Here is a 27,818-nt window from a genome sequence, read left to right as displayed (position 1 = left end):
CAGGGAATCTGGAACCAAAGGAGTTACTGTGTATTCGGGCGCTGAGCTCGCCTCTCCGGGCCTCGCTCTGCAAACCGCTGGGCTGGAGGGTGGTTAGCACACCTCAGAGCCCGCACTTGTCACCCGCCGTTGCCAGCTGAGCGTCCGCGGAGGCGGTTGAAAGCCCCGGAAGGGCGGAAAGGGAGCCGGCGTAGGCGGCGGTGACTCAACCAGCAAGCAGCGCAGGGGATAAAAGGGTTAAGTAGGCGTGCCATGTGGTGCTCCGCCCCGACAGACCCCGCCCACGGAGGCCGCGGCTGGCGTGCATATTTATAGAGGCGGTGCTGGGAGAGCCGGGGCGTCCCTGTGCCCGCAGTACCGCGTCATGGAGCGGCCGGCGCCCTTGGCCGTGCTGCCCTTCTCCGATCCCGCGCACGCCCTGAGCCTGCTGCGCGGCTTGAGTCAGCTGCGCGCCGAGCGCAAGTTCCTGGACGTGACCCTGGAGGCGGCGGGCGGCCGCGACTTCCCCGCGCACCGCGCCGTGCTAGCGGCCGCTAGTCCCTACTTCCGCGCCATGTTCGCGGGGCAGCTGCGCGAGAGCCGCGCCGAGCGCGTGCGCCTGCACGGGGTGCCGCCCGACATGCTGCAGCTGCTCCTGGACTTCAGCTACACGGGCAGAGTGGCCGTGAGCGGCGACAACGCCGAGCCGCTACTGCGCGCCGCGGACCTGCTGCAGTTCCCCGCCGTGAAGGAGGCGTGCGGCGCCTTCCTGCAGCAGCAGCTCGACCTGGCCAACTGCCTGGACATGCAGGACTTTGCCGAGGCCTTCAGCTGCTCGGGGCTGGCTAGCGCGGCGCAGCGCTTCATCCTGCGCCACGTGGGCGAGCTAGGCGCCGAGCAGTTGGAGAGGCTGCCGCTGGCCCGCCTGCTGCGCTACCTGCGCGACGACGGGCTGTGCGTGCCCAAGGAGGAAGCGGCCTACCAGCTGGCGCTTCGCTGGGTCCGCGCCGACCCGCCGCGCCGCGCGGCGCACTGGCCGCAGCTGCTGGAGGCCGTGCGCCTTCCCTTCGTGCGCCGCTTCTACCTGCTGGCACACGTGGAGGCCGAGCCGCTGGTGGCGCGCTGCCCGCCTTGCCTGCGCCTGCTGCGCGAGGCCCGCGACTTCCAAGCGGCACGCTACGACCGACACGACCGCGGGCCCTGCCCCCGCATGCGTCCGCGCCCGTCCACCGGCCTAGCGGAGATCCTGGTGCTGGTGGGAGGTTGCGACCAGGACTGCGACGAGTTGGTCACCGTCGACTGCTACAATCCGCAGACAGGCCAGTGGCGCTACCTGGCCGAGTTCCCCGACCACTTAGGCGGGGGCTACAGCATCGTGGCGCTGGGCAATGACATCTACGTGACGGGTAAGTGCGCTGGGGGCTTTCCAAGTGAAACACTCAAGACCTGAATCTTAGAGCTCGATCTCGCCCTTGGCAGGGACTACGCTAGTTTTTCCATTTGCTTTCAAGCTATAAGAGCCCCCGGTGCGAGCAGAGACTTAACTGCTTTGTGGGTCTCCGTGCCCTACGTGGTACAGCCTGCCTTGCTTAGCCAACTCCTTGCCCCGGAGGTGCCTCCCCCTTTTGGGTTAGAAGAGACAGGGCATTGGCCTGGCACAATGGCTGCTTTCTTTTAATCCCCAAGGAATGCGGGGACAGGCTACAGGCTGGCGCCTGGTGAGACATTTCACCCTCCCCAAAGCTGGGACTTTTCTCCCTCCCTGCTAAGCCACAGGGGCCTCCTGACTCAGTGGCTTTGTCACCAGTGACAAGGTTTCTTAGAGCCTGCACCTCGGCGGTGCACCGTGGATCACATGGTGTTTAGGCTGCTCTAGTCTAAGACTGTAAACACGGTCACATGTCGAGCCGTTTTCTTCCAGTTACTTGGCTGAAACCCCAAAACACTGCCGAGTCACTGTAGGCGGGCCCCAGCCTGCCCCAGTGCAGGGCTTCTCCCACGTTTTTCACCAAGGATGAATCCCGATGATCAAACTGAAGGGGAGGCTAGCTACCTCCTTCTCCAGGCCAGCAGGGATGGCCTCTGGAACTGCTATATAAGGAAAGACCACTGGGGCCTCTGTCCCTTATCATATCAGGCTGGCAGGCATGCGGCTGGGCTGTCACAGGGGCTCAGCTCCACATTCCACAGAAAGCCCACTCCAATATTCCAGTGGTGTGCTTGTGGGTCTCGCCTCCGCTGTCCCGACTGGTCTCTGAATCCAGCCCTTCTTAACAACCTGAGGCTGACCCTGCTCTGCTGGGCTCCGCCCTTGCCACCCTGCCCCCATCTCTGAAGTCTGGCTGGTGATTTTGAGCAGAGAACTGGCCAGACTCGCCCTTGGATAATAAGTGTCACAGCTGAACAGCTAATGGGGTTGAGGCAGGTGGCTCCTCCATTCCCTTCAGCTGCTGGTGGGGGATTTTCCTGAGGGGCCAGGAAGCTGCTTCAGCTGCTTCAGAGCGTCCCTGTGAAAGTCCCACAGTTTGTATAACATGCCTCAGACTCTTCCCTCAAAAGCTCTGGGCTGAGAGACAGAATGTCTCTGCCCTGTACAGGGTACCAGCCAGGAAAGCCAGGGGCACAGCCCCAGGATTCCTGGAGTCTCCTCATACCCTGAGCATTTATGTCTGAGATTTCCTTTATACTATTACTGTCTTTTGTTGACACACACAAAAAAATCTGTGTAGCTTGATAAGAGTTTGAATGAAACATGTCTCTGTACTCTCCACTAAAGTCAAAACTAGAACCCCAGAGGTGTATGACAGTGTGGTTTGTGGTGTTAGGTCTCTTGGGTGACAGTGTGGGTTTCTTCTCATGTTCTGACACAGTCTTGGTTTCAAAGTGTCCAGGATGTCTAGGATTTGATGGCCAAATCCCACGTTTAGCCTCTATCCAGAGGAGCTGCCCAGCCCGGAGATTGAAATGGTCTGAGATAGTTATGTGCAATGGTATGGCGGAGGGTAGTTTGTTTCATTCTTATTTTGGTTTTTTGAGACAGGGTTTCTCTGTGTATCCCTGGCCATCCTGGACCAGGCTGGCCTTGACCTCAGAGATTGACCTGTCTCTGCCTCCCTCCTGAAGGCTGGGATTAAAGGTGCACACCACCACCCAGCTCTGTTTTACTCTTTAATGTATGAGTGTTTTGCCAGCATGTAGTCTGCACATCTTACCTGGTGCCCACAGAAGCCAGAAGAAAGTATCAGATCCCCTAGGACTGGAGTCAGGGATGGTCATGAGTTGCCACGTGAATGCTGGGAATGAACCCAGGCCCTCTGAAAGAGTAGCCAGTGCTCTCTGCCCTCATTTTGTTTCTGGGGATGGGGGTCTCATGTGGCGCAGAGCAACTCGAACTCCTGAGTGCTGGGATCACAGATGTGTTGCTCTCTGGAGAGCAAACCCAGGGTTCATGCATGCTATGGTAAGCACTCCACCAGCTTAGCTGTATCCCCAGTCTAGGACAGGTGGAAGTGGCATCTTTTGGCTTTGATTGACAGCAATTAGGGGGCCTTGTGCCCTGCCTCAGTGACAGTGACCGCTTGGCGAGGCCGGAAGAAGACAAATGTATTTTGGGTGAAGGGAGTGAGGCTAATTCCTTTGCAGGGAGAGGCCTACCCGGAAGTCCGAGAAGACACAGGTAGGTGACTCACTGCACGTGGGTTGAGCATCTGCCCTTTGTGTGCCCCGACAGGCGGGTCTGATGGCTCCCGGCTCTATGACTGCGTGTGGCGATACAACTCAAGTGTGAACGAGTGGACAGAGGTGGCACCCATGCTCAAGGCCCGAGAGTACCACAGCTCTTCCGTACTGGATGGGCTACTGTATGTGGTAGCAGCCGACAGTACGGAGCGTTATGACCACACCACCGACTCCTGGGAGGCTCTGCAGCCTATGACCTACCCCATGGACAACTGCTCCACCACCGCCTGCCGAGGCCGGCTGTATGCCATCGGCTCCCTGGCAGGCAAGGAGACCATGGTGATACAATGCTATGACCCGGACACTGACCTGTGGTCATTGGTGGACTGTGGCCAGCTCCCACCTTGGTCCTTTGCGCCCAAGACTGTGACCCTGAATGGACTCATGTACTTTGTCAGGTGAGCCCTGGGTACACTGTTTCTGGCTCAGCATCCCCGTGCTGCCCATTTTATAGGTGAGGAAAGAGGGCCCAAGCTGGGATCGGAGGCTGAGGCTTGTCCCACCCCTTAGACCATTTCTGTGGCCTTCTAGGTTTTCTTAATCTAGCTGCCTCAAGGATAGTGGAGTCTTGGCAGTGTCTAGCTAAGCAGCCCATGGGTTGCCATGCATCCACCAGGACATGTACGGCACGCATGTTTCTGAGGGACACAGAGATAGATGTCCCAGCTGTACTCTAGCCTGCCTCCCTGGTTTGGTTTTTTCCCCCCTTTTTCTTTTATTTCTGAGACAGGGTTTCTCTAGCTTGGAGCCTGTCCTGGATTGCTCTGTAGACCAGGCTGGCCTCGAACTCACAGAGATCCGCCCACCTCTGCCTCCTGAGTGCTGGCATTAAAGGCGTGCGCCATCACCACCTGGTGGTCCCCTGGTTTTGATGACCTATCTGGTCATAGCCAAATGTGCCTTGACTGACTGGCTACTGAACGTTTGGGAGGGTAACTGGATTCCCTGCGTGTAGTGTGTGTGTAAATATACATGTGTGTGTTCGCGCGCACGCATTCAATGCTCCCCGCTCCCCGGTCTGGAGTCTGCCTGAAGCTGTGGGGCTGCCACAGTCCCTCTGTCTCCTCTGTCCTGGACTTTGATCTGGGAGCCCAAAGGTATGTGTGCCCTGAGCCTGCATTTTCCCTGACTGAGTAGCAGTGACCTTTGCCTGCCCTGCCCCCAAAATAGGAGGCCACCGCTCTTCAGGGTGAGCTCTGAGGAGCCTGAAGGGGACCCAAGTGTCATTGTCATCTAAGAGGCGGAGGGGCCTGATGTCTTTAAATGCCAGGACCTGAAGGTCTGCTCTGAGAATGTCCTGGAATCTTCCTCAGCCTGGGTCCCGTTATAAAACTGCCTGGCCCTTCCCTAAGTCCCCCCGCCCCCTCCCTTGGTGCCTTCAAGAAGGGGGAGAGGCTGGCTATAAATATAACTGAAGAGTGCCAGGTCTGCTTCAGCCCCTCTAGTGGCTGCTGGCCCTAACCTTTGAGAACGCCTTCCCTGTGCTGAGGTCCTAGGGCAGGATCCTGGCACCTGCTGCCTCCTTCTGGAGGACAGTAGTTGACAGTAGTCAGTGTTGATTGCTAACCCTCCAGGTGGATGTGGGAGGAGTTTACCCAGCCTGCGGTTTGCTTATGTGCCATCCACACAGGAAACTACTTCAGCCCCACCTAAATGCCTGGATATCCGTGACCAATAAAGGGAGCTGCCATCCTGGGCCTCCTGCTGTTGATTGGGGGTGGGGGGGGGGAGCAAAGGTGTTGACTCTGCCTGGGAGGTAGCAGACTTGAAGAGTGGCTCGAGCCAGGGAGTCCTGTCCAGCCCAGCCCCTTCCAACTGTGGCTCTTTGGTCTCTGCTGGAAAGAAGACAGAGAGTGTAGGGATAACCCAGTGGGTTCAAAGCAAGTCTAGGCTACCAACCAAGACTTTGTCTCAAAAATATATAGGTCCCCAGAAGAGTCAGCTGCTTTGAGGACTGTCTGGCCGGTCCTTCACACCCAAGGTGCCGCTGCTTTTGTCTGACTGTCTTTGCCTCCCTTCCTTCCACAGGGATGACTCTGCCGAAGTGGATGTATACAACCCCTCCAAGAATGAATGGGACAAGATCCCGTCTATGAATCAGGTAAATTTGCAGGCGTGCCAGCATTTGTGAGTGCAGGCTGTTCCTGCTTTTGCAACTGGACTGTCATTAAGACAGAGTGCTTAGGAGACAGTCATGGTGGGTGGGACCTGTATTGAGTCTTCTCCAGGTGTTCTCTGGGCAAAGGGAAGCAGGTGTTACCCTCATTGCGTTTGGAACTTGCCAGTACCAGATGTTAAATAGGATCTCAAGACCAGGCCAGTGGTCACTGCACCCTCACTGTGCGCCAGCACCACTGAGCAGAAGAGGGCGAGGAATCTTGAGAAGTTTTCTACAGAGAGGCAGCAAGTGCAGAGGCCCCAGGGCTGGCGTGTTTGTGTGAATGCTAGCAGCCATTGTGGCTTGAGGGAATGGGGTCAGACAGGTCCGGGAACTATCCACCCAGCTACTTCCTGAGGAGTTGACCCAGGGAATACATTTATTGGACACATACAGTACATGTACCATGAACTCAGCACCCCACTGCAGACCTCATCTATCTGGTCAGGGTTTCCTATCTCCGATGGTGTGGTGGCTCTTGGGAGACGTTGCCCTATCTGACCAGGTTCAGTTCCTAGCTGTCACTGATGGCTGACCCAGCATACTGTCTCCTATCTGTAATAGAGAACAGATGAGCCTTCCCTAACGGGCTGATGCAGGGACGCTGGGTGTGGCCCACACCTGGAGACCATGCTGACCACACGGGGAGCCCCATTTTCCTGGTTGGAGAACAGGAAGGCATTGGCTTATGCTGTCTGAACTCCTTGGAAGGCTGGCTGAGGATGGTTCTTAGTGCTGGGGCTATCATGTGCTGGGCTGTTCCCTGGAAGTTACTAGAGCAATCAGGGAGGGACATCTGCCCTGCTTCAGTTGCCTGCCTCTCACTCCTCTGCCTTGACCTACAGGTACATGTCGGGGGCAGCCTGGCCGTCCTGGGAGGCAAGCTCTATGTCTCTGGGGGATATGACAATACCTTTGAACTCTCGGACGTGGTGGAGGCGTATGACCCAGAGACCCGGGCATGGAGTGTGGTGGGGCGGCTTCCGGAGCCCACCTTCTGGCATGGCAGTGTGAGCATCTTCCGCCAGTTCATGCCACAGACACCAGCAGGGGGCCGTGGCTTTGAGCTGAATAGTGGCAGCAGTGACATGGATGCGGGGCGCCACAGGCTGCCTCAGAACCCTGACGAGCTGCACTAGCCCAGGCCTGGCCCAAGGGAGGGCCTTTGTACAAGGGGCTTGGCACCTGCAGAGGAGCGGCCTCTCCTTTTTGCACATGAACCGGAGCAGTGGCTCCTGGCTGCTGAGTGAGCCCTAGAGGCATCGTGTGACGGTTCCTATACACTCGGAGCCTGTGTCACAGCTTCTAGGGATGAAGCTGATGGTGACCTGTGTGTGTGGTCAAGAACCAGTGGCTTCTCCACCATCATGTATCTCTGCCTTCCAGAAGTTACCTCCAGCTTGTAGTATCCAACTCACCGTGCAGTGTGCCTCTCCTTGCTGCCACTTCCCGGGCCTGCTTGATCCCAGAGCAGAAGGCAAGGGTCCCTATGACAGAAAGTGGCCTGGCCTGGAACACTGGAGACTCAGGAAGACAAAGGCTACAACAGAGAGCTAAACTCCACATCTAGCGCCAAGGCTCCCAGCAGCCAGTGCTGCAGGTCCAAGGAGTGTCAGTTCACCTAGCTTTGCACGTCTCTTAGGCCTCACCAGACAGCAGGGTAGGCTTTCAGGAGTTGAGGACTGACTGGGCTGGGGGATTAAGCCACAGTGTGAGCTTGAAGGGGTCTGTTTCCATAGTACCTGCTCTCTCCTGACCAGGAGGCCCTCCCTGGGGCTCTGTCCCAAGCCTGCAGAGGCAACGCTAGAGGAGAAGACCGTGTCTCCTTGAGAATCTCAGTGATACTTGGCTGAGCAGACAGATGCCGGGCCTGGGAGCGACAACTCCTGCTTCAAAAGGAAGCCAAGCGGGGCGGCCCCAGCACTTGGTTCTAGGTTTGAAATGCTTGCGGTTTGAACTCGAAAAGAAGTAGAGGAGTTGGGAGAAGAGACAAGTGGCCCTGTCTGACTTGAAGATGTACAGGTCACCATTGTTAGACTTTTCCTGCCATCGTGTGGGAAACAGGATGCCTGAGAGCTCAGGCCCAGGTGCGGGAGCAGCGGGACACCCGAGTCACAGCTCAGGGACCCCTGGGTTTCTTCCTGACCTTGAATGGTTTCATGGGTTTGGGGGCTGGGACCACTCAAGGTACCCAGTTTGTCATCATGTTTCTTTGTGGAGAAGAGGGCATTAGGACTGTCACATTAGAGACAAAGTCAAGGTTCAGGGTGCACTGGTGAACTTAGCTGGCGGATGAGGCTCCAGGAATGGAGTGCCCCCATCACACACCACAGCCGTCTTCTTGGCCAGGTGGCAGAGGAGGCTGCCTTAATTTCCCAGGCACCTACCTTCTTGTTTGGTTTGAAATCCGTCTTTCTAAAATGCTCTGCCGGGCGCCTGACCCTGGGGAGGACTGAGTATGGGGCAGTGCTGTCCCAGCCCAGGCCCACTGATGCCCTAGGGCTCCTGTAGGGTGTGCAGCTGTGCTTTCTGTCCCCTGGTGCTGTCAACCCAGCCCTCTAGTGCCTCTCCTCCCTCTTGGCCTAGTAAACTCTTTCCGTGAGCCTTAAAAGCTGTCACCCAGAGGTGTTGATACTCCATGGGGTGCCTTGGCATGGCAGGGTGGAATCCTGTGTCTCGGGAACTAAGCTCAGTGCTGGGGAAAGTAGCCTGGCCACCACTGTCAGGTCCTTTGGGGACAGGCTAGGGGGCTTACCAGGGGAAGAGCTGCAGTGCCGCACTCTCCTGGGACTGCAGTGGCTCCTGCCTTATCGTGCACCTTAGCGCAGGGCCCCTCTGCCAACCTCCAGAGATACTCAGGTTTGCACATCACGACTCACTGTGGTCCTCCCATTGGGAGTCCAGGACAATCCCTCCCTCAGCTTCACCTTTGCCACGGGCTCTGGACTGTAACCCATCACTTGATACATGTCTGCACTAACGGGGATAAAAGCTGGGCTACCTGGGTATGGGATTGTCCCTGTCACATGTATAAAGCTTTTGTATGTCAGGATAAAATTAAGTTATGAAAAGTTCTGTGCCTGGTATTTGCTGATCTATAAGGTATTTCTTATATTTATGACTTCAGAGACTTGTGTAATAAAGGTCACCTTCCTTAGGTGACCAGCATTCAGTCACACCAGTGGCTGGGGCAGATTTGTATATTTATTTCTGTCTACTCTCTAGGCTTCTGTGTCCAGCATTCTAAGGTTTTAGGATGCTCCCCTATTTTTTGAAATAAAATGTTTCCTACATGCTAGGTGTCATGGCTTTCATCTCTGTTTTTCCAGACATGGTTGCACCATGCAGCCCTGGGTGTCCTGGAGCTCACACTGTAAACTAGGATGGCCTCGAACTCCCAGAGATTACCTGCCCCCTAAATGCTGGGATTAAAGGTGTGCTCCACCACCTCCCAGCTGGCCTTCATCTTCTTGCTGCTTTGTCTACGGGGAGTCCTTGTGTGCAGAGACCAACACTGGTGGCGGAAGGTAGATCTGAATAGTGAATGCAGATACAGGAGGGCGGAGTCCAGCATCACAGAGCCTCTCCAGTCCCTTCTCTCCTCAAGGTGAAATACACACATGACAAAGTACAAAGGTAGGCTCCTACCCACAGTGAGATGGACCCTGAACCTAGGAGGGTACCTTTAGAACAGTGGTTCTCAACCTGAGGGTCATGACCACCAAAGCCATCAGAAACCAGGTATTTGAATTGTAATCCATAACAGTAGTAAAATTACAATGACAAAGTAGCAACAAAAATAATTTTGTTGTGTTATTTCTTTTTCCAAAACAGGGTTTCTCTGTAGCTTTGGAGCCTGTCCTGGAACTCACTCTGTAGACCAGGTGTGGCCTCCAACTCACAGAGATCCATCTGTCTCTGCCTCCAGAGTGCTGGGATTAAAGGCGTGCGCTAGTGAAGTTAATTTTATGGTTGGGGTCACCACAACATGAGTAACTGTATTGAAGGGTGGCAGCGTTAGGAAGGTTGAGAATCACAACTCTGGAGGGTTTCCAAACAGGCTGTGACACACACACACACACACCAGCCTTCAATCTCCTCCCCAGAACCTATCCAAATCCAGGGGAGGCCAATGCCTGGCTGGAAAAGAAACAGGCTAGGATCCCTGAGGACAGATTGAGGAACTCACCCATGCTGAATGCTTTACCTTACCACTAAGCCACACCCCAACTATGGCCTTTAGTAGCTTCAGAACAGATCCGAAGCTGTTTATGGCCTATACTGGCAAACCTGGGGTGCACAATTCCCTCAGCTGCTAATGGCCAGGGAACGAAAGGGAGTCGGGTGTGTTCTGAGGGAACCCCATCTTCCTAGCCTCCCAACACCAGGGAAGTTAGGGTATGTCATGGCAGGAGGAGTATGGCATCTCATGGAGCAAGGGGATTAGGCAAAGCCCAGCCCTGGATGGGGTGGAATGTTTCAGTGTGTCTGTATATGTTTGACACACCTATCAAGGTCTATGCCTCCTCTAACCAGGAAGTACTGGTGACAGCCTCAATCAACAGTGTGGCAAAGATGACATCAAACCATTTCCCCAGCTAGGTCATAGAAAGGTCTTGTACTTCTGACTGGGGGTACTTACCTAGAGCTTGGGTACCATGCTGAGGAAGCCCCAGAAGCTTCCAGAAGCAACCAAGGCCCCTGAGCTTGTATGCTAACAGGCTAGGCATCCATGAGAAAGCCCCCAATAATTCGGCCGAGGTTTCCCACCCAGTGAGTTTTCTCAGTACCTGTCTGAGAAGCGTGACCATTCACCAGCCAGAGGGAACATGTGGATGAAGCAGGAAGTCTCACAGGCTCTTTGGGAGACAAAGGAGTTAAGAAATTTGAAGGTGCATCTACCGCATCCATGACCTACAGCACCATGCTCTGGAAGGGGCAGGACCCATGCCCCTTCCCATTCAAGGTCTGGACCAAAATAGGACCCTTCCAAGGGGTGGGTTCCTCTGGGCATACAGCCATTAAGGCCAGCTAGCGTCTTAGCTGTCCCTGGCCATGTTCAGCTCCATTGAGCTGACTTAACTCTGGCCAATGAAGCCATGACCATGGACCCTGGCTACTGTGCCCAACTTCAGAGGTTCAACCCATGGCAGGCCTCACTTATAATATGCTAAGTCAGGACTCTATCTATTGGCGTGCAGCAGTGAGGGACAGGAGCTATATAGCAAGTGGATGCCACCTCCATTCCCGCCAAGTTCCTCAGCTTGGCTGAGGTTCCCAGAGCTGGGGAAGCAGCTGCACCCAGGTGCCCACTGGATGGGTACCATGAGGGACGGCTGGGAGGAAGCCCTTCAGTTTGGTCTGGGCCCCGTAGTTGCAGAAGATCTAGCAATAGACCACCGAAAAGTGAATCTAAAGTCACGTGTTTATTGGTCGATGGGGCTAACTGGGCAGGGGTCTACGTGTCACAGCCCTCGGGGACAGCAGCTGTGATGATGAGTGAAGGCTCTAAGACACCGGGGCTGGCAAAGCTCTCCTCTGCACACAGTCTCTGGCTAGGGAGCTGGGCGGCAAGGCCACCCTGGGTCAGGGACTCCACAATGACCTCTGCAGAGCCCATCTCCAGGTCTGCAGGCGGCTGGAGAGCCACCACCACCATCTTCTCGTCCTCAATGACTAGGTTGCGGAGCTTGCGCTGCCGTGGATTGTAGTTTTCCACTCTGTCGTGGATCTCCATGTGCCTCCGCAGGTGAGCCTGCGGGGAGGGGATGCTTAGAGCCTGGGACGAGTGGAGGAGGGGCAGGAGACCCGGGACCCAGCCTACCTGCCGAGTGAACTTGTAGCCACACTCAGTGCACTCGAACTTCCTCACGCCCTTGTGTCGTCTGACGTGCACTCGTAGCTGTTCCACGGCTGTAGGAGGAAGGGGGCCACTGGCATTAGGAGCAGGGAACATGGAAGTGACAGGACTGAGATGGGAGACAAGGCGTCCCAGGGCCTAAGGCACAGGAGGCGGCCCTTGGCAGGGTCTCCCCCACTCCAGGCTCTACAGCACCACACCGAGGCCACCATTGCCCAGGTCCAGGGCGCCCTGCCCCCACCTCCGCCGTCACAGCCGGTCCACTCTCATGTCTCCTAGCACATGGAAGACAGAACTCTGCTGGCTGGAAGGTTCTAAGGAGCACTGGGAAGCCACTGTTCCCTTGATCTCTGTAGACCCTCAAACTCAGGTAGGCAGGAAATGGAAGCCAGGCCCTCTCTCCCACACCTTGCCCACTTGCCTTTGAAGGTCTTGCCACAGATCTGGCAGAAGTGAGGCCTGCCCTCCTGGTGACGACTTGCTACATGCCTCAGAAGGGGCCCCTTCTCAGTGAAGCGCTGTTCACAGAATTCACAGCTGAAAGGCCTCTCCCCGGTGTGGGTACGGTTGTGCTTGTCCAGACTGGCTGTGGGGGACAAAGTGGAGCTCAGTTGCTGGCTTGAGCCCCGGGGAAGGAGGGGATGGAGCTGCCTCACCTTGGGTACGGAAGGTCTTGCCACAGAGGTGACATTGGAAAGGCTTCTCGCCTGTGTGTGTGCGGAGGTGCATGTTGAGATTGGCCTTCTGGGTGAACGCGTGGCTGCAGAACTCGCAGACATAAGGCCTTTCATTCCTGTGCGGATGGGGACACGAGGCAGAGGCCATCACTGGGGGAAGCCATCCCCTTTCAGTCACCCGTTAGGGCTGGAACATGCTAAGCAAGTAGGACTTGGGTGGTTCCAGGCAAAGAACTCCACCACCTTCGCCAGAAGCACAGGAGAATCCAGGAGTCAGGAAGGTAGGGGACAGATGTGCCTCAGCCTGAGCCCTCCCCACTGGCCTAACAAATCTGCCTGCCTCTCACCCCAGCCCCGGAAGGCTGCAGGTGCTAGACTCCGGAGGGGAACACTCATCCCCATGTGTGCATGTGTGTGGGGCCCACACTCAGGGAGGAGGGAGGAGGCTCACACCTGTGCTTGGCCTTGATGTGCATCTGCAGCCCGTTGCGGCTCGAGGCCCGGTGCCCACACTCCTCACACACAAACAGCTTTTCCCCGCGGTGCTTGAAAGCCTCGTGCAGCTGGAGCTCCGTCCGAGACAGGAAGCACTTGGCACAGGTGGGACACTGCAGGCAGGACAGGCAGAGGGAGCAGTGCCAGGTGAGGACAGGGTGGGCTGTCCAGGAGCCACGGGTACCCCAGCCCTGCCTGGCACTTACTGCGTGGGGCTTAGGGGCTCCGTGCAGCTTGATCATGTGGCTCTGCAAGTCCTTCTTCTGCATGAACTGCTGGGAGCAGGAGGAACACTGAAAACACAGGACTAGTCAGCACCAGCACAGCCGCGCCATCAGCCCTGCCACCAGTTCATGGTGAAGGACGGCTAACCCAGATCTGCTGAAGGCTGGCTCCCAAGACGGGGCAATGCTCAGCCACGCCCGGAGGAATGCTGAGCCAGTATATAGGGCTATAGACAGTGGCCCTATCTATAGTAGTGTCACTGGGTGGGCAAGGAAAGCAGGCTTCAAGGGAGAGGTGCCAAGTACCACCCCAGGAAAAGGGGTCCACATCCTCATCCTGCCCGTGACCTGGGGACCAGCTGACCTACCTTGTAGGGCATTTCCCCAGTGTGTGACACCATGTGCACCCGCAGCTCCATCCTCCGGCGGAATGTCTCCTGGCACACGGAGCATGTGAAGACCTGGCAGTGTGAAGGGCAAGCAGGGCCAGCATCAGGGAGGGCCTCTGCCGGCGACGGCAGCCTCTGCAGGGGCTTCCACACGCTGCTGGGAAGTGTCTGCCTGGGGCAGGGGATGCTGGGGTAGGAGAGGGCAACATGTAACCTGCCTGCCTACATCACAGGGCACTGCACACTACCACACGCCAGGCCCTGCTCAGCTCCAGACAAGCTAGAGACAGGCCCAGCTGCTAATGACCAGTCTCTGGGAAGAGAAAGGTGGGGTTTAGCCAGACACTACCCACTTGGGGCAAGAGGACAGGCAAGGTGGCCCTTCCCAGCAGCCATCCCCCACAAACACTTTCCTTGCTCCAAGCCTAGGATGGAGCTAACCCAAAATATTCCTGTAGTGCTTCTCCCTCTGAACTTGAGCCCTCTGAACAAGTGTCCCCTCTTGTACTACAGTATGGACATGGTGACATCCAAGGCCCCTGCAGCTCTTATTTTATAATCCTGTAGAGTTTCCTGGGGTGGGGGGGTCCTTCCCAGATGGCAAGAAGACACAGGCCACCGGGCTGCTGCCCACAAATACTTGGACTAATTCCCAAGTACCTGTTCTGAGCGGTTCATGCAATTCCGGGCTTCGTGTTCCAAAAGGTTCTCCTTGCGAAAGTAACACTTCCCACATTTGGGGCACTCGAAGGGCTTCTCCCCAGTGTGCTTCCTGCCGAGAAGAGAGGCTGCAGCGGTGTGGGGGCTAAGAGGCTTTCCCACTTCTCTGGTACTCGGGACCCCTCCTACTCCTACACAGACCTACGCTGTGGTACACAGGAGGGAGTGTTCTGAGGCCAGTCAGGGCTCACCATGTAGGCTCAGTGACACCCAGGTTGGACATGCAGGGGCAAGACTAGAAATCCCCTCCAGTGTAGAGAGCCTCAGGAAGGGAAGACGCAGTAGCCACAGGTCCAAGTGGCCCCATCCTGGAGGGACAGCTGGGAGCCAGGAGCCAGCCCTACTTCCGCCAGCCTCGCTAAATGGCTGAGTTGGAGCTGACTGGCACAGCCTGGTTATGTAGCCTCCTCTCCGTGGGCTCTACTTTCAACCCCATGGTAGACGGGTGAAATGGCTCGGTGGACAAAAGCACTTGGCTGCCAAGCCAGAGGACCCACGTGGTGAGAGAACATCCACTCAAGGTGTCCCCTGGCTTCTGCACCCCCACGAGTAAATAAAATGCAAATGCCACCACCAGATCTGCTCTCTTCATCTCCCTGACGTCACAAGGACGTCACAAGGATGGCTGCAGCAGCTCATGGTCCCCACTAAGTTCAGAAGTATCTGAAGATAAGGCAGCCCTCATCACCACCTCTTGGTTCAGTCCTCCAGTGCTTCCTGTTTCATACTGAGAGGGCCCGGGGCCCAGGAGGACATGGGAGGCCTGAGTGAACTAGCCAGGCTTGTTGCTCCAAGCTCAAGACATTATTGCTAGCTCTGTTCCCAACAGCTTGGTTTTCTCCGGTCAGCAGCTTCCTTACCTTCTAGTTTAGGTGGACGACAGAGGCCTGTGAGATAACCCCAGCTACTTGGTTTGGATATTTTTCCCCAGCACTGGGGATTGAAGCCAGGGCCTCACGTGTTAGGCGAACACACAAAGACTGAGCTATACCCCCAGCTCATTCACAGCTACTCCATGCTGAGGCACAAGGATCACTAACTCCAGCAGCCTCAGTAATTTAGAGAAGGCCTGTCTAACTGAAAAAGGGCTAGGGATGTAGCTGAGTGGTAAAGGCCCTGGGGGTCAAAGCCTAGCACTGAAGGTCACGGGGCCAAAGCACAGGATGGGAAATGGGTCCCAAGCCCACTCCAGGTGAACACCAGCAGCTTCCCAGGGTATCATACCGACAACACGTGGCTCAGCACCTGGCTAGGTACCAGTTGCATGGCTACTGAGCATCGGAGATGACTTGTGTCTGCAGCACTCACTTTCAAGTAATTTTAACTTATACAAGCTAGGTGTGGGGACACAAGTCTTTGATCCCAACACTCTGGAGGCAGAAGCAGGCAGATCTCTGTGTTCCTGGCCAGTCTGGTCTACATAGTGAGTTAGAGGCTATATAGAGACTCCCTGATTGTCTCTTTAAACAAAAACAGTCCTAGGACTAGGTATGATGGAGTATGCCTTTAACACCAGCACTCGGGAGGCAAAGCCTGGTAATCTCTGAGTTCAAGGCCTGCTTGGTCTATGTAAGTTTACATAGTAAAGTCTTTCTCTTTTTACCTCCACAGTTCTACATGGGTCCGAGCTGGACAAATGGCCCTTTATACTTCTTACTCCCAGAGCTAATATCCCCAGAAACACAGGCGGCCTCAGTCCTGGGGATTAGCCTCTTGTCAAAGCCTACACTGCCAGACTTCAGAACGCCCTACAGTCAGACCTCCGCTCCAGCTCAGAAAGGAGCTAGGTTTGTCTCATGTCTCACATGTGCAGAAGTCACAGTGGTAGAATCTACTGTTTAGGATCTACAAACCCACAATCCACAGGAAGACAGGGAGGGCGGAAAGGCATGCCAACCAGGCACTGCATGGGCCTAAGTAGAGCCCTCCAGCCCCTACAGAGCCCAGAGGAGGGGACTACAGGACCCCTCCCTCAACACAGAAGGGCGAGTGGGAAAAGAAACTAGAAAAACAGAGCGGTTACCTGTTGTGGACTTTTAGATAGTATTTGCTGAGGAACTTTTTATGACACGTGGGACATTCAACCGGCACCGCTGCACCTTTCCTGCTCTCAGTGGGCTCGGTTGCTAGGGAACCCGCACCCAGGGCTGGCTCTGCAGCACAGGGCTTTCGGATGACTTTTGACTTCCTCCTGGTCAGCACAGTCTCAGGCTCAGAATCGCCGTCGTCCTCAACTTGAACCACCACTTCCCACTAAAGAAGAGGCAGCAGGAGGAGCAGGGTCACCAAAGTACCAGCAGTAGCTTCAGGGACCCAGCTTGAATTCCAACCCAAGCCCTATCCTTGATGATCCCCTTTCTGCAGGGGTCCAGGGAAGACCACAGGTAAATCCCAGCCTCGGAGGAAAGGGGCTCTGTTTCCAGGGAGCTGGCCAGGTTTCTCTACCCTCGGGGAACACTGATGCTCACTCCACCCCCAGAAGCTGACGACCATGGCTAAGTGTAGCTCGCAGAAAGGTGGCATGAGGCCGCTAGCCTCCCATGTTTAACTCCAGAAGCGTCCATCTGTACCCTCTAGCTTGCCCCCCACCCCGTTCTCGCACCCCGGTAGCAGTACCTCATTGCTCTCATCCTGCAGCGGGGCACCTCCAGCCTCAAAGGGCCTTGGAGGCTCTTTGCAGTCCTCGGACTCTATGTCCTCTGAGGGACGAGGCTTCACAGCCTGCCTGCCTTTCCCGCAGAGGAAGGAGGGACTGTTCTGTGCAGGGGAGTCGAGCTGGGGCTGCTGACCATCTCTGGACTCCTGATCCCCAGGGGCCAAGCTCAGAGTCCTGAAAACTTCCTCTTCGTCCAAGTCTGCTGGCTCCTTGAGGTGGCTTTTCACATCCTGGGAGGCAGGTGGTCCCAGTCCACTCTGGACACTCGGTGCCTGTCCCCCTGAGGTCCTGGGCTGGAAGCTCTGACACAGCTCCACAGCCTCTGGCACCCGCAATTCCTTGGCTGCCAAGAGCACCTGATCCCTGTTCCCTGAGGTGAGGGCGAGGTGACCAGTGTAGAAAAAGTCCAGCAGGAGACCAAAAATCTCAGCGAAGCCTGCAGGAAGGACGACGCTGCCTCCTGAGCCATCCCCATAGATCCTTTGGAAGAAATGGCTGCAACAGGCCAGGACACTCCAGTGTGCCTTGAACACCAGGCCCCCCACATCCAGCGTGGCGTCGCAATATTGGCCCTTCTCCCGCTGCTTGTTGAGTTCCTGCAGAACCCTCACGCTGTGCTGTACGAAGGAACCGTCCATAATCTGGAAAGGAAGGCAAACAGGACACTCTGGCCAGCCCGATCGAGAAAGCCCTTACACTGGCGTGAGTTGGACCCTTCAACAGCCACCTACGTCGGGATGAAGGCTTGGGTCAAGGTTAGACGTTTGCAGGCGGAGCACAGCCAGAGCGGAGTGACAGCCTCTCAGGGGCGGGGAGTGGCATGGGTTGGCAGGAGGGAGAAAGCAGAGTGGGAGCACATGGTGCAGGACAGGACAGGGTAGGGGAAGGGTGCAAGTGAAAAAAAAATGAAAATGCAAATTTGGGGATAGACAAGCGTGAACCCGAACTGATCCGCCGCGCACCCAAGGCACAGCCAGTAGGGCAAGGCCGGCGGCTGCGCACAGGTGACCCAAGCCCACGCCGCGCCTGCAGGTCCCGAGCGGAAAGCGGCCGCCACACTCTGGTCAGCGCCCGGGGTGGTTCGCCGCCACCCTCTCCCGCGCCCTCCTCACCCGGCCGGTCCTCCCGGCTCACACCGGCCTCACTGCTCCGGGATAGACCACTTCCACCGCCTACAAGACTTAACTACTGCCCGGCCCCCTGCGCGGAGACGCCGCCGTCGCCACGCCGGATGTGACGTTGGGGCGCGCGGACCAGAGCGGGATGCCTTGGAGGCGTGGCCAGAGGAAGACCAATGAGCCGCCGAGGGGGCGGGGCCAGACGTGCATCCTACTGCGCTGGGTCTTGTTCCCGGAGTCGCCTAGCAACATCGAGCTGGGTGCTAGGTTCCAGATCCAGCTACCTTATGTGCGGTCCCAAGCTCCCCCACCACCACCCCGTGGTACGGATGCGCACAACGCCACGCACAACGATTCACGTCTTTATTAGGATGGATTCTTCTGTGTGCTTATACATCGCAAGCCATGGCTGAGCTTTCCCAGACACCTCAGGCCCTCCGCCTCCACTGGATCCGCCACCTTCAAGACAGGAGAGTCTTCCGGTCTGCCCCGCCCCTACAGTCCCCGCGGATCAGGTAGAGCCGCTGCGCCTCGTGTAGTCTAGAATGGAGGCCTGAAAGTGTTCTGTATTGTTGAGGTCTGGACGGCAGAGAATCACATAGCACTTGGGGAGGAAGTAACCGCTGAAGCCGCCGCTCAGAGTGGTCAGTCCCGCCGTCACATAGGCCGCGGACAAGTTGCTGCCCTGGTAAATACTGGACATGGTGAAGAAGGTGATCCAGGATACGAAGTTGAGGAGCAGGCTGAAGGTGACACATTTGGCTTCGTTATAGTTCTCTGGCAGTTCCTTACCCAGGTAACTGCAGGTAAAGGTGCTGATGGAGAGGAGGATATTGTGGGTGAACGCCAGCAGGAAGCCCACAGAGTTGACCTCTGTGCACTCAAGAATTATCAGATGGGGGAAGCGCTGGTATTCCCTGGTGGGCAGTGGGGTCCACAGTGCAAGCCACATGAGACAGATGAGCAAGTGGACCGTGGAGCTGACAGCGACGAACAGACTGGCACCATGGTTTTGGGCCCAAGTGTGGTAGAACATGGGGACCTTGGTGGAAAACTTGAAGATGACAACCAGTTGGAAGGAGCGGATTGTCAGGCAGGAGAGGAAGACCGCAAAACCGAGAGAAAAGAGGGGCCGACACAGTAAGCATGTGGGCACCGTGGGCTCCCCAAAGAAGCCATAGAGGCTGCAGCTCCCTGCAGCCAGGGCACCCAGCATGAAGAAGCACATCCTGCCTCCGGCCGACCTCACAACAGGCGTGTGAAGATGCCTTACAAACAGACCGGTGGTCCCAACCACCAGCAGGAGCAGTAGTGTGTTAGCTGTGAGCAGCACCACAGAGACGGGTTCGTGCCAAGTCAAGAACTCCACAGTACGTGAGAAACAAGTCGTGCTTCCCACAGGTGCCCACTCTTCTTTTCCACATGGCTGGCAGATCTGAAGATCTGAAAGGAGGAGCAAGGTTCCTGAGAGTCAGGTGAGCAGAAGGAAGGGGAGGCGTGGGGAAGGACGTCCAGATCGTTGCGAGAGCTGCACCTTGGCAGGCAGGTTTTGGAGCCACAGGAGAAGGGAGCCTAGAACAGCCTCCAGCTAAGCACATTCTCAAAAGGTCTACATTTTATATGGCTCAGGATCTCAAAGGGGGTTTGCAGACTTGGAGAACTTTATGATTGGGTCTGAGCGCAGAGCTTTAACGATATCTTTGCCTCTCCCTTCAGCATTTCCGTCAACCAGATCCACCTGCTGAGCATCTGCTCTGAGGTACCTGACTCTCCCGTCACCACAGAGATAATGAAAGGAAAGACTGTGTCCCCTGTTGTCTAAGCTCTAAGCTGAGTCCATAGCTCCCATCTGTGCTCTCTGCCCTCCACCGTGAGTCACTGAATGGAGCACACTGACTTCCTTCTGCCACAGACGAGCCTGTGTCTACCGTTAACCCAACCATTCAGGTGCTGACTCCCTGGCACAAGGAAGGGGCTTCATAGAAACAGAACAGCACAAAGGAGCTGTATATCTTTGGATAAAGAGGTTGCTTTTAGGACCAGATTCATCTGTGGAAGCTGACAGAGGACACACCAAGGCCTGACATTTCCAGGTGGATCCGCCTGGCAGGTTCTGGGGCCCTTGTGTGCTGGACCCCTCACCCGCTCACTGTTTACTCACCACTCTTGTTGAGGAAGGTTCCAGCCTCACAGGGCATACACTCAAAGCAACAATGGTGGGAACCCACAACCACTCTGTGGTGCCCTTCGAGGCAGTCTCTGGTGCACACAGACGCAGGAACCTGTAAGAAGCCACAGTGGTTTGCAGTCACATAGAGGAGCCCCAGTCCAGGGGCAGCTCACACGCAGCACAGAAACGAGATCTCCGCACCTCTACCCTCCAGGTTCAGGTGCAGAGCAGAGTCCTGGGAGCGTCTGTTCCTGGCAGACCTGAGCAGAACTCAGGTAGCCTGACATCTGGCATCTCCTTCCTGTTCTGGGTAGGTATCACCCCCCAGGCTCCTAGTAACAAAGCTGTCACCAGGTGACTGACCATGTCCCCATTACCTGATTGTTCTTCCCATGCCACCGGATTTTTGTCTTATTTATGTCTAGCTGAACTGGAGACAATGTGGCTGAGCCAATGACCTCGAAGGTCCATTCAGGCCCATTCCAGTCCCAGGCGATGATGTCATAGTCATCTAGAGGATCCCCAATGTCATCGAATGCCACCGTGTGCTTATGTAGAAGGAAATTCACCTTGTGGATCTGCTGCAGAAGCTGGGACAGACAGACGTCATGAAGCCAAGCTACCATAGAACACACAAACTCAGGCAACCCAGGAAACAAGCAGGAGCTCTCTCGTGCTTGTCCTGAGTGTTTCCAACCCACCTATAAGGCCTGGTTCCTTCCTCAGCAATCTGTTCCCACTTCTAGGAATCCCCTTGGTCCCTGCCCAGTCTCCTGAGAGACCTCTAATAAAGGACTCGGACTCTTGTGCAGACATTGTTGGCCTTTGATATCTCTGGGGCACGGTGGGTGGGAGAAGACAAGGCTCAGAGAGGAGAACTGATCTAAGAGAACAGAGACTCTTCTCATAGTGAACAGAGATTCACTGTCTCCCCAGATAGTCCATGTACCCACACTGCCAGGGCTGAGTGGTTTCCTGGATGCAAACACCCTGGCTGGAATCTCTTACCTGCCAAGGGTAGACTGGACCCCTGGAACAGGTCTCCGAGGTACATCCCAGGAGCTGGTGGAGACCATGGGCCACAGCATACACAGCCTGGTACACATTGTAGGCAGCACTCATGGAGAAGGCTCCAAGCGTGGGCATGTTATGTGTCGTGAAGGCATGGCACTCTTGGCACAGCTGGTTAGTGCTGCACCGGGATCCCTTTGGACAAGACCTGGGGGCACCCTTTACTGCCCTGATGTAAGACTCTTCAAACTCCTTCAAGCCAGGGACAAGTCTCTGCTGGATGGCCACACCCAGCACTGTCCCAATGCCCTGGATCCCAGGCACACTGGTGATGTACGAGGAGATGGCCCAGTCTTCTGAGGCAATCCACACCTTGCCAGTCAGGTTGGCCAGCACCACCGACCTGAAGAACACTCCAGCCAGTTGCCGGCTAGAGAAAACCACGACCACAGTGGTCCTGGCTTGAGCTAGCTGCTGCATCATCTGCTGCATTCTCAGGTCACCCACCTGGGCAGAAGAGGGCACGATACCCTTGAAGGCAATGCAGATGCCCTGTGGAGCGGCCAGTTCCTCCAGTGCCCGCACGCCCAGCTGCCCGTAATCACCATAGCTGCCGATGAGTGAGATCCAGACCCACCCGAAGCTCTGCAGCAGCAGCATCATGACCTGCACCTGATGCTTGTCACTGGGGATCGTGCGAAGAAAGGACGGGTACTGGCGCTTCGAGCTGAGCATCACACTGCTGGCCTCATAGCTGATCTGGGGGAGGAGTTCCATTCAGTGATGTCAGCAACATTAACTGTGAGTGAGGCATGTCCCTCACCACAGCCCCCCGCCCAAACCAAGAGGACAGGCTCCTCTGGGGAGTTCCAGGAGGTATGGTCAAGTGAAAGGGCCATGTCATTTAAACATGGAACAAACCATGCTTCCTTGGCATCAGTAGGACAGAGTAGGAGACCTGAACTCTCAAGCTGATGGGGTCACTTCTGTCCTGTACACTGTGGGGACCTCCCAGGGTTCCCCTGAGGAATGACATGTTCAGACTCAAGTTTGAGGAGTATATCTCTAACTGAAGTGAACTCAACTGCTGGAAAGGCTCACGACTAGAGCAGGGGCTGATGGGATCATCTATGTGAGGGACAGTGGTACTCTGTAAAAGGCAAAAGATTTAACCAGGTGTGGCAGACCCCAGCAGTTAGGAGGTGGGAGGATCAAGACTTTAAAGCTATCCTAGACTCTAACACAAGTATAGGGCCAACCTGGGCTACAAGAGACCCCGTCTCAAAAAGACAAAAGGAAAAAGATGACAGATAGATTCTGAAGGGAAACTAGACTTTAATGGTGACGGTCGGTCTGAAAACTGTCAGTAAACAGCTAGGTGGGTCGTGTAGGCCATCGTGAGGCTGCAACGGAGAGTGAGTTCCTCACAGAGCCTCTGGTGGGGAAGCTGGGTGAGGAAGGCATGCACCAAAGTCAGGATGCATGGTCTCCATGGCCTGGAACAGGAGGAAAGAGGAGACCAGGGAAATACCAGCTGCCTCAGAGGCAGGAAGCAAAAGGACTCTCCAGAGAGAGGAGCTGAAAGTAAAAGGGGTAGGGTAGAAATGTCAAGGATAGTGCCATACAGCCCAGGTCAGACAGGCCGCGAAGAAGCCACGTAGGGTAGGAACTGAAAAGTGCTCTTTGAATTTGGAACTGAAGGTATTCCTACAGCTAGACCAAGCACGGATAGAATCCGAGACTGAGGCACAAATGGACGGGTAAAACAAGCTAGCCTCTCAGAGAGCTCCAGGAAGGTCAGCGGCAAGGGACAGGAAGAACCAGGCACATGAGGACAGGGGAGAGGGATCCCTCTAGACAGAAAAGCTACTTGGACAGACGGCTTGATGACAGCAGTGGCCAGGTATGGGGCAGCACAGGACCACCGCTGAACAGCAAGGAAGAAAGGTAGCCAGCGGGTGATGCAGTATCTGGGTGGGAAGTAAAAGCTTTTGGGATAGCAAAGGCAGTGGAGTCTTTGGATGAAGAGAAGGCAGAGAGGGAGCAACTGGGTAGCTACTCTTTCAAAAGGACAGGGGAATTGGCTGTGGTGGTCCACGCCTTTAATCCCAGCACTCGGAGGCAGACGGATCTCTGTGAGCTCACGGCCAGCCTGGTCTACAGAATGAGTTTCAGGGCAGCCGGTGCTACATAGTGAGACCCTGTGTCAAACCAACCAAACAAAAATCAAAAGGTCATGGTTTCCCCATGATGGCTGAGGCAGGAAGGCTGGAAGCAGCTCGGGGACAGACAGGCAAGAAGACTGGACAGTAGCCAGGGCAGCAGAATGCCTGCGACTTGAGAAGACAGCAAGGACTACCCCGAGAGTCAGGGGGCAGGCTAGCCTCAGGGAGGCCGCAGCTCCCACGGCCTCCACCCTATCCTCGTAGATTGGGATCCCCAGGGCTTGGCTTACCAGAGGCATCAGAAAGGGGCCCAGCAGGGCGGCAGCAGTGACGGCGTGGTTGGTGTTGTCAGGCCCAATAAGTGCTACCACCTTGGAGGAATAGTTGTGAAGGTCTCTCTGCAGCGCTATGTGGTCAGTCTCCTGCTGGGCGAGCACCCTCAGTAAGGCATACACATTGGCCGACTCTGAACACACATCATACAGCTCATACCCCAGGGAGACGTTAGGAAGCAAGACTGTGGAGTTGTTTATCTCCTCGATGCTGAACCGCATGGCCTGGAAGAGGTGGTAGCCATGGCCATTGAAGCTGTCAGGCCTGCAGGGAAAGCCCAGGGAGGACTGAGAAGGTTGAAGGCCCGCCCCCACCACCACTACCACCATCTCCTGCATCCCAGGCTTTAGGGGCAGAAAGGACCTCTGAGGTCTGTCCAAGTCAATGCCAGCCTGAACACCCCCACTCAGCTTCTCAGAACTGAGATATCACACACTGCGCAGTGCAACACTGTGCAGCGCAGGGTCCTTCTTGTATGTACGAAGTTTTCTGCTCTCACCGGAATGTGATGGTTTAATAAAGGAAAGTGAAGACCTTTCTTCTGTGGCCGCAGCATGCTGTAGCACACAAGTATCAGAGTGGCATCTCTTTCGGCTGATTATCCAGGAACGCTTGCTCACCTAAGTACCTGTCTGAGCAGCTGACTCAAAGCTTCTAATAAACTGTTCAATGACTTTTGGCTTAGTGTTGGGATAGAATTTCCAATAACTTCAGAAATGGCTCTAAGCATACTTTTGCTACTTATATCTGAAGTAGTGTTCTTAATACTCAATGTATCAAATTAAAAGGAAAAAAATCTGTGTCCAGACATGCCAAATATTCAGCTGAGATTGTCTGTTTGTTTGTTTTTTGAGACAGGGTTTCTCCGTAACTTTAGCGGACCAGGCTGGCCTTGAACTCACAGAGATCCACCTGCCTCTGTCTCCCAAATGCTGGGATTAAAGGCATGGGCCACCATGCTCAAATATATACCTATACTAAAGTCATGTTAAAAATTCTCAGGAGGGACTGGGGAGATGGTTCACAGTTAAGAGCAGTGACTGCTCTCACACAGCTTTGGGGCGCTCAGTTCCCAGCACCCACATGGCAGCTCACAACCATCTGTAACCCCAGTGCAGGGGCTCTGATGCCCTGTTTTGGCCTCTGTGGGCACCAGGCATACATGTGGTACCCAGACGTATTTGTAAGCAAAATACCAACATACATTAAAAAATAGTCGGATGGTGGTGGTACATGCTTTTAATCCCAGCTCTTGGGAGGCAGAGGCAGGCGGTTCTCTGAGTTCAAAGCCAGCCTGGCCTATAGAGTGAGTTCCAAGACAGCCAAGACTATACAGAGAGACCCTGTCTCAAAAAAACCAATAAACAAATAATAAAAAAAAATCAATCTTTAAAAACATTTTCCAGGTAAAAATTGGCATGAATGCAAAAACTTAAGAAACCCTGCCCTAAAGAAAGAGGGTTAACACATATGCACACACACACACACACACACACACACACACACACACTTAAGCACAGACAAGCATACACACAGGGAGGTCCACATTAAGGAACTGGCTTACATGACTGTGCGAGTTACTCAGTTCAAAATTTGTAGAGCTAGCCAGTAGGCTAGACAGTCAGCTGAACCCGAGGGCAGGTGGGAACCGTAGTCCTGAATCTGAGGGCCGAGTCTCTTTACTTAGAGTCTTTCTTCTCTCTGAGGTCTTAAAGGGATTGTGTGAGGAGGCCCACTTACTGTTGATGGACAGCCTGTTTTATTCAGTCTATTGATTTAAATCTTAATCACATCACAAACAGACTTTTTCAGCAACATCTAGACTGATGTTTGAGCCAACAACTCTAGACACCATCTCTTGGACAAACAAAATGCAAAATTACCTCACACCTGCCTTCCAGGGTTCAACCTAGGCTGAGTTTTCTCTGCTTTGGCCACTGTTCTCAACAGAGCATGACGCTGAAGCCATGCCATGCAACCTTGCCGCACGACCACTCTCCAACCCTCTGCCTTCTGGAAGATGCCCGCTCCCTGCTTCTATCACTTCTGTCCCCGGCGTGGGTGGAGAGGCTCGGTACCTCTTGAACAGAGAGTCCTTCAGTTTTATAAAGCCAGTTTTCTTGTGTCCTCAAACCTGTCTTCCAAGTCCAAGTTTCTCCTTCCCAGCCTCCTGTTGGGAGCTCTTTGGCCTAGTCCTCACAGGCCAGGGCTTCCAGAACCTTACTTGCTTCCTGGCCAACAGTCAGGTAGAGTATCTCACAGCCTATCGGCCTGCAGTGAGAACACTCTAGACTTCCCAACAGGGGACTTGCATAGACTAAGAGCAGCCATCTTTAAGAAGATACCCGTGGGGAATCCCAAGTGCCAGCTTCAGAAAAGCCGGGGGTGGGGGTGGGGTGGGGACACGACTTAGCGTTATAGCACGCTCTAACTGCAGAAATGAAAGAATGTATCACAGTACAAATAACACATTGCGATATAAATAAATAGGTAGCATCCTAATGTAGAAACGGATGGACTCGGTCAGCTATCAGCCAGACTTCAGTCCTTACAGATCAGAGGGGAAGGATGGGCCAAAAGTAAGCGGAGGGACCTCTATGTTCCACTGTGAGCCCCTCTCTTCCTCCTTCCCTCTAGGACGGAACTGGCCTTGAACTCACAATGTAGCTGAGGATGACCTTGGACTTCTGATCCTTCCAGTACCGGGGATTGTAGGTACACTGTGCACAAGCCATCCCGTGTGGTACTGGAGATTAAACCCAGGGCCTCGTCTACTCTAGACAAGCTCCAAACCGATTGAACCACATCCCCAGCCCACTAAGTGACAGCTCTGGCGGCCCCTCCACTCACCTGTCACAACGTGTCACCTGGGGTTGGTTTCTCACCTGCAGATAGTCTGCATGGAGACCGAACAGGCCTGCGAGGAGGTAATCTCCTGGGAGGCTGAAGCTCGGCGAGGACTCTGTCTTGTAGCAGCTGAAAGCCCAGCAATAAGCAATGTGGAGCTGCAGGCTGACCAGGTAAGCTGCCCAGAAAAACATGCTGGCTAGATGCCCCTTTGCCCAGCATGGCTGAGCACACCTCGGACAAGGCTGGCGTCTTAAATACAAAGAGTGACAACTGCCAGGACGCTTCATAGCTTCGTGCCTCTGGAAGGGGTGGGACGAGTCCCGTTGTAGAAAGACGGCTGGTCTTCCGGGCTGTGGTCTCTCTCAGGAACTGGGCAGGGTCAGGGCATGCATGCAAACAAGGTGGCCCTGAGACCCCTCCTCTGGACGGTTGTGGTTTCTGTCCCTGTCCTTGCTTGGGTGCTTTTGGCTTCACCTGGCTAGGGAAGGGAGCCCTGATGGTTTTCCAGGAGGAGACTCGGGCACTGAAGGTCAGGGTTGCTCTCAGGGAACTGATGGCTTTTTTTTTTTTTTTTTTTTTTTTTTTTTTTTTTTTTTTTGCTTTTTTGCTTTTTGTTTGTTTTTGTTTTTAAGGCGGTCTCTTGCTCTCTTGTCCAGGCTGGCTTTGAACTCCTGGGCTGAAGCCATCTTCCTACCTCTGTTTCACCGAAGTAACTGATAGATAGTACTGTTGGCTGTCAAGAGTCTCCAGAGAGTTACAGGAGTTAAAAGAGTTAGTAAACCTCATTTAGTAAGCCTGAGACTAGGCTCCGAGTGGTCATCTGCTGGCCCTAGTATTCAGACTTTCAAAATGTATTTAATCATCATGGTTTAACCTTGTCCTCCAGGATTGCTCCCATCGGCCAAAAGTCAAATGTATGCAAACCCAGCATTATACAAATGGACCCAATTTGTTTTAAAATGCCAACCCTGTTTTTATTTTATTTTATTTTTTTTTTCTGCAGGAAGAAAAAGAAATCCCAGGTGGATTTCCTGAGAGGTGGCCTTGTGGTTAAATCCAGGGGCTTCGGTACCCACTCTTCAGCCAGCCAGGGTGGGGTTTTGCATAATGTAAATGGGGCCCTGGATGGGACGGCCAAGTTCGGGGCGCCCGAGCCTAGGCACGATGGGCTGGAGTTCCTGATGTGCTGCACAAGCTGGCCGAGAGAGGGCGACCGCAGTTCTGCACGCCTGGCGCTGGGGGCGGGGCGACGTGATCTCGCGAGATCGGCCGGCC

General features: G+C 54.9%; 3 protein-coding genes across 3 annotated transcripts; 1 reads left to right on the top strand and 2 right to left on the bottom strand.

Annotated features, from left to right (window-relative positions):
* Nucleotides 1–9,168, top strand: Klhl21 (kelch like family member 21). Its single transcript, XM_038334982.2, has 4 exons — nucleotides 1–1,385; nucleotides 3,710–4,115; nucleotides 5,746–5,818; nucleotides 6,721–9,168. The coding sequence occupies exons 1-4, from the start codon at nucleotides 365–367 to the stop codon at nucleotides 7,012–7,014; spliced, it is 1,794 nt and encodes a 597-aa protein (XP_038190910.1). The 5' UTR covers nucleotides 1–364; the 3' UTR covers nucleotides 7,015–9,168.
* Nucleotides 9,169–11,282: 2,114 nt separating this feature from the next.
* Nucleotides 11,283–18,119, bottom strand: Zbtb48 (zinc finger and BTB domain containing 48). The gene is made up of 11 exons (XM_038333247.1): nucleotides 18,009–18,119; nucleotides 16,857–17,537; nucleotides 16,264–16,493; nucleotides 14,181–14,292; nucleotides 13,500–13,592; nucleotides 13,114–13,200; nucleotides 12,866–13,020; nucleotides 12,392–12,528; nucleotides 12,157–12,321; nucleotides 11,700–11,788; nucleotides 11,283–11,630 (listed from the first exon to the last, which is right to left on the bottom strand). The coding sequence occupies exons 2-11, from the start codon at nucleotides 17,532–17,534 to the stop codon at nucleotides 11,334–11,336; spliced, it is 2,043 nt and encodes a 680-aa protein (XP_038189175.1). The 5' UTR covers nucleotides 17,535–17,537; nucleotides 18,009–18,119; the 3' UTR covers nucleotides 11,283–11,333.
* A 274-nt stretch (nucleotides 18,120–18,393) lies between these two features.
* On the bottom strand, nucleotides 18,394–27,082 carry Tas1r1 (taste 1 receptor member 1). The gene is made up of 6 exons (XM_038333698.1): nucleotides 26,544–27,082; nucleotides 23,651–23,957; nucleotides 21,193–21,954; nucleotides 20,562–20,774; nucleotides 20,176–20,296; nucleotides 18,394–19,457 (listed from the first exon to the last, which is right to left on the bottom strand). Exons 1-6 carry the CDS (start codon nucleotides 26,828–26,830, stop codon nucleotides 18,526–18,528), a joined length of 2,622 nt encoding a protein of 873 aa, XP_038189626.1. The 5' UTR covers nucleotides 26,831–27,082; the 3' UTR covers nucleotides 18,394–18,525.
* Between the last annotated feature and the right edge of the window lie 736 nt (nucleotides 27,083–27,818).

This window comes from Arvicola amphibius, chromosome 6 (assembly GCF_903992535.2).
Source record: "Arvicola amphibius chromosome 6, mArvAmp1.2, whole genome shotgun sequence".
NCBI classification, from domain to species: domain Eukaryota; kingdom Metazoa; phylum Chordata; class Mammalia; order Rodentia; family Cricetidae; genus Arvicola; species Arvicola amphibius.
This window is presented reverse-complemented; position numbering and strand designations above follow the sequence as displayed.